At 41.0% G+C, this 12,260-nt stretch overlaps 1 protein-coding gene across 2 annotated transcripts; it reads right to left on the reverse strand.

Annotated features, from left to right (window-relative positions):
- Window positions 1–1,262: 1,262 nt before the first annotated feature.
- On the reverse strand, window positions 1,263–12,229 carry LOC121666080 (3'-5' RNA helicase YTHDC2-like). Of its 2 annotated transcripts, XM_042031121.1 has the most exons (10): window positions 11,794–12,229; window positions 11,115–11,320; window positions 10,317–10,512; window positions 9,086–9,195; window positions 7,351–7,640; window positions 6,771–6,948; window positions 5,564–5,767; window positions 3,551–3,733; window positions 2,381–2,480; window positions 1,263–2,234 (listed from the first exon to the last, which is right to left on the reverse strand). In XM_042031121.1, exons 1-9 carry the CDS (start codon window positions 11,846–11,848, stop codon window positions 2,391–2,393), a joined length of 1,512 nt encoding a protein of 503 aa, XP_041887055.1. In that variant the 5' UTR covers window positions 11,849–12,229; the 3' UTR covers window positions 1,263–2,234; window positions 2,381–2,390. The 2 variants fall into 2 exon arrangements, with proteins under 2 accessions (XP_041887055.1, XP_041887054.1); XM_042031120.1 differs by lacking the exon at window positions 11,794–12,229 and having other exon boundaries at window positions 11,115–11,441.
- Window positions 12,230–12,260: the final 31 nt, after the last annotated feature.

A 12,260-nucleotide genomic window follows, 5' to 3' on the forward strand; every position in this document is an offset into this window, starting at 1 on the left:
GCACAGCTCAGCATTTTCCCATGAGACATTGGCAAAGCTCGTACCTTGAGGAACATGACTGGAGTTGTCCTGAACCAGCACTTCTCAGCCAAGTTTTGTTCATGTATGAACAAACTTGGCAAAACTCTTGACTATCCTTCAGAACCCTATTTATGTTCCCTTCCTCCACACTCTAGTTATGGACAAGGGTCTAGCTTGCAAGAACTTAATTTACTCTTTAACACAGAACAACCTCCAATCTGGGATTTTTACTGTTGCTGAGGGGATGGTCACAGGCCATTTGTCCCATTTGTCATCACCAATGCAAGGATCGTGTCCAATTGCTGGCTGTTGCTGCCCTATTACTTTTCAGATAGGTTCAGGTCCTTGCCCTTCTTCCTGCTTTAGTTTTCACTTCAGGTATGATGATCACACTCAGTCATGATCAGGCAGGTGAGGTGTCTCTAAAAACTATGCTGCAGTGCTGGAGTTCTTCTGCAGGCTGATGATGCTGTTGGTATCATCACAGAAAGTGGCAGCCCACTTGTGCTACTGCAGTGAAAGGGCTTTAGGCAGCCCTGCTAAAAGGAGCTGGTTACAGACACCAGACCAACAGCTTAAGGGATAAACAGTCCACCTCTAAATACAGTGCACGAGAAAATACAGATCAGTAGCACAGTTACTTGGGTAATAATAATAACAGTATCATGTACTTCACCATGACTGAGCTAGATCTAACATCTGGCCATACAAAGACTTACCATGACCATGTCTCTGTCAGGCAGGCAAGCAGGGTACAATCTCTTCTCCACTCAAGTGTTCTAGACTGGCCAGTGGCCTTGTGGAATGCAAATTCCATGGCTGGACTGTCCTTTTTATCATCAAGCTGCAGAAGTCCTACCTGGGCTGGTTAACCAAACATTACACCCCACCTGTGCTCCCTCTCTGGGCCAGCTCCGTCCCTGGAGTGCACAGGGCCCTGTAGATCTGTACAAGGCACTACTGCCCCACATTCCTGCGTGGGCACAGGCCTGGAAGTACTGTAAAAGGCAGCAAGAGCCTCATGCACTGTCTTGAGACACAGTGTATTAGGCAGTAGAGCCTTACATGCACCCAGTTAGTCCTGGCAAAGGTAAAACTGATGGTTCACGTATGGAGGTCGCTACACAGAAGGCAAAATGGATTGGCACAGGGTAATACCCTGAACAGACATGAGAAAATAGGTAGATGCTCAGCAGCAGAAAAAAGTTTTGGTTTAGCCAAAGAATGACCACAAACAGTGCTGACAGTGATCACACTGAATTTATACCAGCCTTACAGTACAGTACGTTAAGGACTAAGAAAAAGCCAAATAAACCAAGACAGTAGTGGTACGGAAGAAAAAGAAACAACTTGAAAGAAAGCATGAAGACTATGTTAAATGATCAAGGAAATGGTACTGGTAATTATTTTTTATATTCTTTTAAAGAAATACAACTCTTCTACCAGTGCCTAAGTTAGTGAACTATTGAAGTGCCACTTGGCCACAGGCCTCTGAAAGACTGTTTCAGCTTGTCAAGGTGTGAGTCCCATCTTAAAGGTGAAAAATAATAGAAGCATCAGTGGACGCACCCAATCTCAAAAGTCTCATGCTCCTCCTTCTTTATTTAAATGAAATTTAATTAAAATAATCAAATCCAATAACAATTAAATAATAAATAAAATAAATTTAATTTAAAATAATTACATTTAAATAAATTAAAAATTCACATCTCCAGCTGCTTAGGTGTTTGTATGACTACATTCTTCTCTCTTGCACTGTGGATGCAGAAGTTCAACCAACACTTACAGAGCCTTTCAACATATTTGGAGTTATTATTTTTTTAACTGAACTGCAAGACCGATTAATTAACATTTACATTCTCACACCTTGTACTGGGCTGAGAAAGCTTTAACTGCAGACTGCGTATCTGAACTGTCTGCTATGCTATTTTAAACCCATAGACAACTTACAAGGGGTCCATTGTTTCAAACTTTGTTTTGAACTTAACTGTATTTTTAAGTATCAGCTGCACACTACTGTAAAAAAACCAACTCAGCCAAAAACCAGGCTGGCAAGGAAACACTGAAAACAACACAATTCCCTCTTATTTTTCCACTTCTAGCTGCACAGCATGACTAAGAACGTCAGGAGGTTGTTGCGCCGCCTTCTTCCTCATCTTTACTGTAGACATGCTGCTGGTTCTCGTGGCTGATGTTTCAACAACCTAAAGCAGCTGGAAAAAAATCAAAATGAACAGAATATTTAGTACCAAGTGTACCTCTCCTTCCACAAGCTACAAAGACTGTACAGTGATGATACACCGTATGTGGACAGCTTTTCCTCTACCACAAAACCAGGAAGCAACGCAGGAGTAACTACCTCTGCCATACTACTTGGCACGCTCAGTCAGGCTTTTTCCTGCCAAAGGAATACGGTCCCAAAGCTGCAGCAACTGCTCTCCAACTTGTGGTTCCAGCTCCTAGAAAGGATCAGGAAATCCAGGAAGTTATCTGCACTGCTACTATTGAGCATACAGAAACGATTTATTACTGAATTAGGTGAGGTTGCCGGTGATTGCTTTCAAACTTTCTACAAGAGCTCATCATCCCTTTTGCTATTGGGACAAACATTAGAACTCCCAGCAGAGCAAGGTTTTCTTACTAGGGCTCAGCAGGAGATAAAAACTTTCATAAGCCACCCTGGCCTAGAGGGTGTTTGGGGTGTTTCCATTCCCAGTGAGATGTCAGTTCTCACAAAGATAATTCCAGTGAACACACTGCCTCCATACACAAGAACAGACGCACCAGATACTTCGTACCTCCCACAGGTCACTCACTTACTAACTCAAGATCATTATTTTCCACATCTTTTAAGTTGAATTCCATCAAGTGTGGTGGAGAATGTGGAAAGAGAGGTCACAGGAAATACAGTGGCTGTCCTTTCCTTGTACTTCTTTCCTCCAGTTTCTTACAACTGGAGAGAGTTTCGGAGAAGAGAAGGTGAAACAAAAACTTTAGCTCTTGAGTCATCAAGATGTTTTGGGAGGGGATGGAGAGAGGGCAGAAACTGCCACAGAGAAATTCTGTGCCAATTCTCTGGCTTTTTGTAGTTGCAGTTAGAGCTTTAACAGATTTGAGAATGGTCCTAAGCTTTACTCTACCTCAAAACTCGGGATTCTCTTCAGGCTTTACAGAAAAAAGCTTTTAATTATGAAGTTATTTGGGTGTAACAGACTGTCTAAGAGAATACATCTCAACCAAACATGGCACAAACCTCCAGAACTAAATTACAAAAAAACCCCAACAACTTCTTTTTGGAAGCATCCACCTTTAAATCATTTTTTAAACACATAAGCAAGAAACTGTTTTGATCTTATCAAAATGTCTCCATTACTTCAGCGGTAATTCTGCATTCGCTGAAGGTACAATGCACCAATGAACTGGGATTCAGATTAGCAGACACATGAACAAGTGGCGATAAACTGAACAAGCCAATAAAAAATACACAGTTCTACCAAGTAAAGAAAACTTTAGAAGAGAGTAGCATTACCTGGCCATCTCTACTTATCTGTACTTTCTTACTGTCGTTCCACGGGTTGAGCAAATGGTGTGCAAACTGAAAAGGAATGCTTTCTTTTCGGATCCAGTCCACCTTAAACACACCTCCGAAACCAGCAGATCCCCAGTCTTGACTTTTCTCACGCCCAATTGCTGAACCCATTCTAGCAAACCCCTGGGACAAAAATGGAAAGAACAGACATAATGGGACCACATCTGTCTGCGGCAGAACGAGATAAATAACTGAACTTCCTGTGAAACTTTCAAAATAGTTTCAAAGTGATTAACACACTCTCCACCATGAAGCTGGAGCTTCCAGAATGTTTTACACCTAGAAAGTTAGAAGTAGCACTTCTTTTTCCACTTCAAATATGCCTTGTAGGGTTTGACCGTAAGGAATGTCTCTCAATGACAAAATTATCACTGAAGGTTTTTTGAGCTTCATAACAGATTAAAAAGCTGTTGCAAAGCCACCTGAAGCAGAAGGCAATCAAGATGAATATTCTAGTACAGAATAGTCCGTTAGACATTCACATTCCTCATCAGCTGTAGGTTATTTTTGCAGAAATCCATTTGTTCCTTCTCGTGTTCCCTCTACGTTAACTTTTGCATAGAATCAGGAGAGTGTAGCTGTTCTTCCAAGAAAGAAGTCAAAGTTGCTTTTATTTCCTTCTTTAGTGAAGCTGGACAAAATTCCACCATGACAAGTGTTCAGAAAGAAAATGAAAGGAACCCCAAACCTGAGATAGCATTTAACTTACTTCAGGACACCCTGATTTGCCCACACCCCAACCAAACCAGAAGTGAACCCAACCCCACAGACAACGTATCAACTATTCAGGTGAATTGATGCCAGTTAGGATGCAGCAGTCCAAAAGATGCAGTTCACTGTGTAAATTCGCAGCACTCACTGCTGTTGTAAGACATGCAGTCCTAGATAGCTCAAGGCAGACTTACATGAGAATTAATGAAAGGAACAGTGGAAAAAAAATAAATGTGGACTAGAAAGAGACAGTTGGGACAACAGAAGATTAATAGGGAAGTTAATCCCACATTCCCACGAGGGTGCAGTGCCCTGTCACAACTGGAAGGGCAGGGCAAGGTCAACCACCTGCACTCCTGACGTCGGCGTGTCTTCCCTCCCCCGCTTCCCTGTCTGAGAGCGCCAATGCAACCGCCCATTTTCGGTATCAACTGGCTTGCTGAAAATTACTTGCCAGTATTACACCTGCGTTTGCCAAATCATCGTACACAGTATGTCACTGCAGTCCTTCAGTGGTATTGCCAAGACAGCTGTGTTTTGGTTGGTTCCTTAGATTTTCAGTTCAGCTGATTTTTACAAAGAGCTTATATATGAAGAAGTAAGTGGGCCTTTCTTTACCTGGAACAACTGAATTTAGCTGGCTCAAAGCTAATGTGCAACTTTGCACTACCAGGTCAAGTTTTTAACTTCAAACTGACCAGAGATTTGACCAACAAACTGTTGACCTATATCTCACTGAACATGAAGTCAAGACGCAGCTCTGGAAGAATCATGGCCAGCTTCCTAACTGGAAGTGAATAAAACCAGTTTTTATTAAGATTTTAATAAAGAAATGTATGAGTTTCCTGGCTTTAGAAAGCTATGACTTGCCTGTAACTCCTTGCTCACTTACAATACACACTTTGGCATGCAAAGAGTAGCAATCCCTGACTTTGTTGGGATTTTTGGGGCGCTTTTTGTTGTTTTAGAGGATTAATGTAGGGTATAAACATTATTCTGACTCATGATGTTTGGAGGCAATTCTGTCTCCGCCTTCGAGGGACAAACTGAGCTAACTAGAAGAGCATGTCTCAGAGAAGAATTAAATGCTCTTTCTTCAGCAAGCACAGACATTTGCACACTGCTCTGCTTCTCAGAAGGCCAGGAGTCATAAGCAAAGCTGTCCACACTACACACAGTCATCTGCTGCAGCCTCCTAAACCACCAACCACTGCTAATACTTAGTTTTAGATTAGGACTCACCTGAAAGCATCCAGACCCTTGAACAGAAAATATTAAGTAAACCAGGCTGCTCTCCCAAAAGGCTCCATTCAGTTTCCCTTCATTACTTGGCGTAGTGGACCATATTCCCTTCTGTTGAGAAATATCAATGTTTTGCAAGTTGCTGCTTTTCATTATAAAGTACCGAACTGGCCTATTTTGTCTTGGTGAAGGAGATCTGCAACCCTGGAAAAAATAAATTAAATTAATAAAGACAACAAAATAAACCAGGCTTTATTTCTGAAGCTTTACACACACGAACATGGAAATCCTTGACTGTGCTCCTCCCTTCCTCCTCCAGCTTCTAGAAGAAACGTAAAATCAGCTGGTCCTGTCTGAAATGGCTGTAAAATGTATCCGACGTCTATTTTACATTTTGAAAGCACTTCTCAACAATTCCTGTGTGAGGGGCCGAAAACAAGTAGAGCAGAATAGGAGTAAAAAGTTTAGTGATTAATTACAATCTGTTTAAGCCTGACACGCCTTGAGATGGCACCAAAATTAATCATCCTAGACTGCAGCCTACAGCACACCACTCCCATTTGTACCTTCAGGAAACATGTTTTCTTCCTTTTACACTGGCTCAACCTAAAAGCTGAAAAACTCAAGGGGAATTACTAAATCCTCCAGCGAGTCCATGAGGTTTCCTTTCAGTGATCTGTTTAGTATCACTGCAGTTTACCATTCAAGTATATGGGGACAATTATGACAATAAGCTCGTTAAATGTGTGCTTTGTTAAAATAACCCTCACAAAAAACCCCAAGCAGTCATAATAAGGCAGGTAACACAGATAACACAATATTTAAAGAGAATCTGTATCAATGGATGCTGTTACAGAAACAGAAAGGCAGAATCCAAAACCTTCAGAAGTGTGTGTACAATGCACTAATTTAGTTGAAAAAAATTAATACACCTTCACCATTTATTTAAAAAAAAAATCTCATTTTTTTACTTTGGATAGCTTTACCTCAGCAGTCCACAAATACTATCTTTGCTGTATTAAACTAGCGTAACAAGGATATTTAGTCTAGATTTTAAGTTCCAGAAGGAAGCATTATGCAGCTGTTATAAATGAAAAGTTAAGTCAGGTTCCTAATTTAGCAGTAAAATACCTAAGTGTTGCAGAATGGTATCAGCAAGACATCCCTTTACTTTCAAAGAGCAGGGTGGTACTTTGGAGAACTCTACCTTTGCAGATACTGGAGAAGAAGGACCAGCACAGGGGCTGGGACAGCTACCGCTGTCTGCAGGCTTCACTGAGGACTGAGCTGATCTGTCATCTGAGGATCGTCTGGAGAGCAAAATGTCTTTTTCTTTGTACTTCTTTGGCTGGTGGAGTGCAGGAGATGTAGATTTCACCGAAACTCTAAAAAGAACATGCCTTGAGTTTCACGAGCACTCACTGAACAATTTACACGCATACCTGTCAGCCTACTGCATGACCACATGTATTACAGCAACTACAACATATATTAAACACTAACTAAAAACCCATACCGGTCATGCATTGTTTTTTAATGCTACTGCTAAACCTCGTCTGCTACTTCTCAAAGATCACAATTCATGGACAATATTCCTGACTGCTCTCTCAAACAGCAGGCCCATGTATGAAATACTTCTCCGTGAAACTACAATGCAGCATAGGACAGTATCACACCTTTCAACTGTACTGCCACTATTTCCACCTCCTTATTACTAGCAGAAATTTAAGTGATGCTTGCATACATAAATTGCAACCTACAGTGTCTAGAAGACCTCAACATCTTACTTTTCAGCACTAGAGGAGTCAGAGAATTCAGTTTCTGTTGAGCTTTTTCTACTGTTGGTTGACTTCCATGTAGATGCCAAAGGAAGCTCTTCACAAGTCACAGGTCTTGGTCTCTGGCCAATTCCTGAAGGCTGCTGCAGACCTGCAGACTGTTCTTCAGCACTCAGAACAGCTGTAATGGCTCTTACAGTTGTTTCATCAGCTTGAGACCATGGTTTAGAAGGAGCTCGCATACGACGCAGGAACAAACTGTGCCACTTCTGCCTGAGTTGCAACAGCATCCCAGCAGCCTGTAATGAATTCCAATTCTGTTACAGACTGATGAAAATTACATCAGGCAGGTGAGAGTACCCTCCTCTTTCCTATCACGCAGCACCTCGCATTCCAGTGAGAACAAGGTCCAAACTGAAAGGCAAGACCAAGGTCTTGGGGAGGGGGAATAACTCTTTAAACTTAAAGTAAGATGTTAATTTACTTTTTTCTCCTTGGACGCAAGGTAATTTTTGGAACATTTCCTTTAGCTCTGTACTAAACATTGTATTGTAAATCCACAGATTTTTTTTCCTTTTTATCTTTCTAGAAAACCCACTTTTTTCATGCTTTATGCCCTTCCTATCAAATCAATCTGTACTCATGCACTCTTCAGTCATACCTGAGGGAAAAGAGCTCTAAGTGACATTTTTCTTACACAGACTTCTGCTCAAATGCAATGACTAAATTCAGAAGACTAGAGTCTAATTCCCATGTTATCAGAAATGCTTCCATTGAAAAAAAAAAATTTTAAAAATCACTCTTCTGGACATGTCTAGGACAGACAGCATTATTATTAGAGCTGGTAAGTTCCAGGGTTTCATGATCCATAAACTACCTCCTACCACAGCCACAGCTCTTCAATGACCTAAAGCCTTCTGTTTCAAAGAGGTTTTTATTTCTCCTTCTGAAATCTGATAGCAACTTTCTTTCAGCAGCTCCAGCTTCAAGTGCTCCTTTTTCGATCCGATTGTGGTTATGCTCTCAGAGAAAGAAAAACACAATATGCCAATGTGACTGTTCTCTCAGCTCCTGTTCAGATTTTGGCTATCCCAGCTCATGCTGTGGCCTGATGGAGCACCACACAGGCAGGACAGGAGGCCAGAAGGAGCAAAAGGGCCATTATGCAGCCACTGTCCCCTGCAGCCTGCTGTCCCCTGCAGCCCTTATCTTTTGTCTGGCAGTCTCTTCAGAATGTGCTCACTTGTGGAAACAGACAAAACTGCCAAGCTCAGACACATAAAACATCATATTGCCCAGGAAGTTTCTGAAGCAGATCCAACAGCATCTGGACTGCTGAGGCTTTCCTGCTCCCTCATGTGAGAGACAGGACACCCACACCCCATGATGGAGGAAGAGGGAAGAGCACTCTCACTGTTGGATTAGGTGACCAATTATTTTTTGTCTTTTTGCTCATAGGTACAAGGTTTGAAAGGTATGGGTGGTAGGTTACAAAACCTTGCGACTTGCACGTTGAATACGTGAATTCATGTGACAGCTCTGGGCCAAAGGGGATTGAAGCCCTTTAACTCTTGATGAGCTCACGAAATACGGGTTAAATCACAGAGTACTTAGTTTGACAGACCCCAACGGACCATGACATTCTTAGAGAAAATTCCTGGCTACTCAAATGTTACAAAAACCTTTTTACATCTTTTTATAATCCTTCTACATGAAGCAAACACAGGAGTGATTTCTTACGTACTTCAGGGTCCAGTTTGAGATGAAGCCATTCATCCAGCTTCAGTAGTGCCAGATCAGCAGTTGTTTTGTCCTCCATCTCACTGTCACTGCTATCATTAGATACCCCTCCCCCTGAATTAAAGAGAAAAGGTGCATTAGCATTTCTGTATTATTTCTACTTATATACAAAAACCTGAACACTACCGTATTACCAGCAATAAATATTTTTCCTTCTAAAATTGACTTTACAATGCAAACTGTTGTAAAACTACTTCTTCTTTTCTGCAAATACACTGCAGAGTCTTTGCTCCAGATAGGAGCAATCAAGTAGCCAGACCTGCTGAAGATCCTACTGTGTAAAAACCTGTACTGATGTGGTCTGACTCAACACATGTACCTTCACCAGTATTCACAAGCCACTATCCAGCTGTTGCCTGAAGCTGTTTGTAAAACCACACGTGGCTCTATTTCCTAGTAAAAGAGCAGATTTTTTTACTAGATTACTAGATAAAAACCTAGTAAGAAAAAAAAAATTATAGATACGTATGGCTATTAATTAGGAATCCTTATTTCCTAGAGCGCAATTCAATCAGCATGAACACTATTCTAAGGTCAACAGTTTAAAAGCAAGACAGAAAAGCTTCACAAATAAGTTGGACTTTTAGTTTGATTCAACCTAGAGAACTAGCAGCAGTTATTTTTGCTTCCATTCCTACAGCACTCCATTTAAATAAGAAAAAAAAGGAAATTTCTATATATTCTCCATTACTTCTAGTTAACAGCACAGCTAATGGACATTAGAAATTATCAGTGGAAAATATCTTGAAAATGCATGTGTCAGCTAGAAGCAGTATGTCTTGTTTGCCACATTGATTGTTTCTAAATTATTCAGTTTGAATAATCTGGTCTGAAGTATCAAATAAAGCAGTCTGGAGAAAAAGAACACACATGCTATGCTTCTCAGTACTAGTATTGTCATTAGACATTGTGGCTGCATTCTCTCCTTACAAACTGCACTGTAGTTTCTGAGACCCCAGAACTGCATCAATTATGGATATGAATCTGTAAGGAATCCCAAAACTGAGACATTTGTTACAGAACCTACAAACTATTCCTGAATAGCTACAAGAATCATTACACTGTTATTTCAGAAGTCGCCAACATATGCATTAAAAATGATTGAAAAAGAAGCTTTGCACATCACACACTGGTGCATGCCAATGGAAACATTCCAAATCCACACTCCAGCGTACCTCGGAAGGCTGAAGATGCCTGCAAGGCGTTACTTGGCAGTCTGGCTGGTCCACAGAAGAGGGACACGGTGACAGGTGTCACAACAGAGCAGCACCTGATGTTTGCTGTCTTGCGAGCTCTCGTCATTTTGTCATAGATAAGCCAGTCTGTAGGGAGGGCCTGGATGGCTGCAGCTTGTCCATCTGCTGGGGGAACCTGTGCAAGAGCAGATAAGACTGGGCTATTATACCCTCTACCTGTAGTTAGCATACATTTTAACATCTTTCTTATTTTATCCAGAGACATTGTGGATGCCTCAACCTGGCAGTGTTCAAGGCCAGGCTGCGTGGGGCTCTGAGCAACCTGGACTAGTGGAAGGTGTCCCTGCCCATGGCAGGGGGCTGGAATGAGATTAAGCAAATATGCAAATAAAAAAGCATGAGAGAATTCAACCAGATGCACAAATTATCCTACCACCATGAAACAAAATACTTTGCTTTAAAAAGAGATGTTAAAGAAGAAAAGTTTCAGAGCAGAACTTCTTGCTTTTAAGAGATTATATCTTTACAACAATTTTACAACTAGGGGTGTTTTTTTGTCATTTTGCCTTGTTCCATCTAGAGAAAGGACTAATTGAAACAATGGAAAAATGAACCAACTCCAATTCTACCAACTGGTAGGAAAAGTATTTTCTAAAGCTGCAGTGTTTAATGCCCTTGCTGCTTTTAAAGTACTGACAACTAGGAAAAGACGTTTCTAAAACATCTGATAGATTCTAGTGCTCTATTTTGTGAGCTATAAATTCAAAGTGATTTTACCTTGTTATACTGAGATTGACCAAGAACAGAGGTAGGATGAAATTGCACTTTCTTCTCCTTTGGGTCAGTCAACACCAGGCTTTCTCTGTCTACATGCACAAGACTGGGATACATCCCGGCCACTAAGGCAGCTTTAATTACAGCCCAGTTCTCAGAGTTAGTATTAACATCTCTAATATCAGCTCCTCCTCTGGCTCTCACAAAACCTGTCAGAAGAACAGGACAAAACGGTGCCATGTTAGCTTGTGTTTGGTTCCCAAAAGGAATTTGAAAACAAAGGTGAAATAAACTACTAATTTGTTGCATCTTTCACCGCTGCCAACCTTAACAGCATCAAGAAACCATTACACTGAAATCCCTCCCGATAAGGGGTTGTAGACTAACACAGAATACAATTACTTTCTACAATACAAAGACATTTCCTATGGGAATAATTTACTAAAACATAATGACCCAAAGAAATTCATCTTGACACTGAAATGCAGTGCCATGTGGAGATGAGGATGCCTCCGGTTAGATCAGCCGCACTGCCTCATCTACACCACACCCCGCATCAACGTGTACGTGAAGGTCTGATTCAAATTAAGTAAGAAAAATGACACCAGTGAACATTATTTCTGTTACAATTTCTACAGGCTGGACTTTAAAACGAGGTTAAAATTTCTTCCAAGCTGTTTACCCGAGGCTCTAAGCTGGCCGAGCAGATGTGTTCTCATTCCTACGATGATTTCCATCGTGGCTTGGGATAGGAAGTTCTTTTCACAGAAGGCTCTCTCCCAGCCATCAGCGCGCGCCTTCTGCCACGCCTGAAAACGTTTTTTACATTTGCCTATCAGTTTGACTAGCTAAAACTAAAAAATGCATTTTAAAAAAATTACATTTATGTCAATAAAATGAAGGCAAAACCCACTCTGGAAGTAAATGCATCAAACTAGATTTTTTTTCTGTTCAAGAATTAGATTCTCTTTACCTGTTCACTCCAGTGATCATTACGTCAAGTTAAAATGATTAATTCAATAAAGATCATTACATTAAGATCACGATTTGAAGTTATCAGTGTAGTAGGATGTAAAGAGCCACACTGTTGGCACATGGCTGGAACGCTCACAATCTTATAAGGTTTGGAAACATCAACAAAACATACCA

This window comes from Corvus kubaryi, unplaced genomic scaffold (genome assembly GCF_017639235.1).
Source record: "Corvus kubaryi isolate FWS band 111438036 unplaced genomic scaffold, C.kubaryi_AGA036_p1.0 37339, whole genome shotgun sequence".
In the NCBI taxonomy this organism is placed as follows: domain Eukaryota; kingdom Metazoa; phylum Chordata; class Aves; order Passeriformes; family Corvidae; genus Corvus; species Corvus kubaryi.

Excerpts from the sequence above, each read along its gene's own strand:
- LOC121666080 (XM_042031120.1), bottom strand. The coding sequence starts at position 11,420 with ATGCAACAAATTAGTAGTTTATTTCACCTTTGTTTTCAAATTCCTTTT. Across the intron at positions 9,196-10,316 it reads GGCATCTTCAGCCTTCCGAG|GGGGAGGGGTATCTAATGAT; the intron begins GTACGCTGGAGT and ends TCTTTAATTCAG. Across the intron at positions 7,641-9,085 it reads ATCTCAAACTGGACCCTGAA|GCTGCTGGGATGCTGTTGCA; the intron begins GTACGTAAGAAA and ends AATTCATTACAG.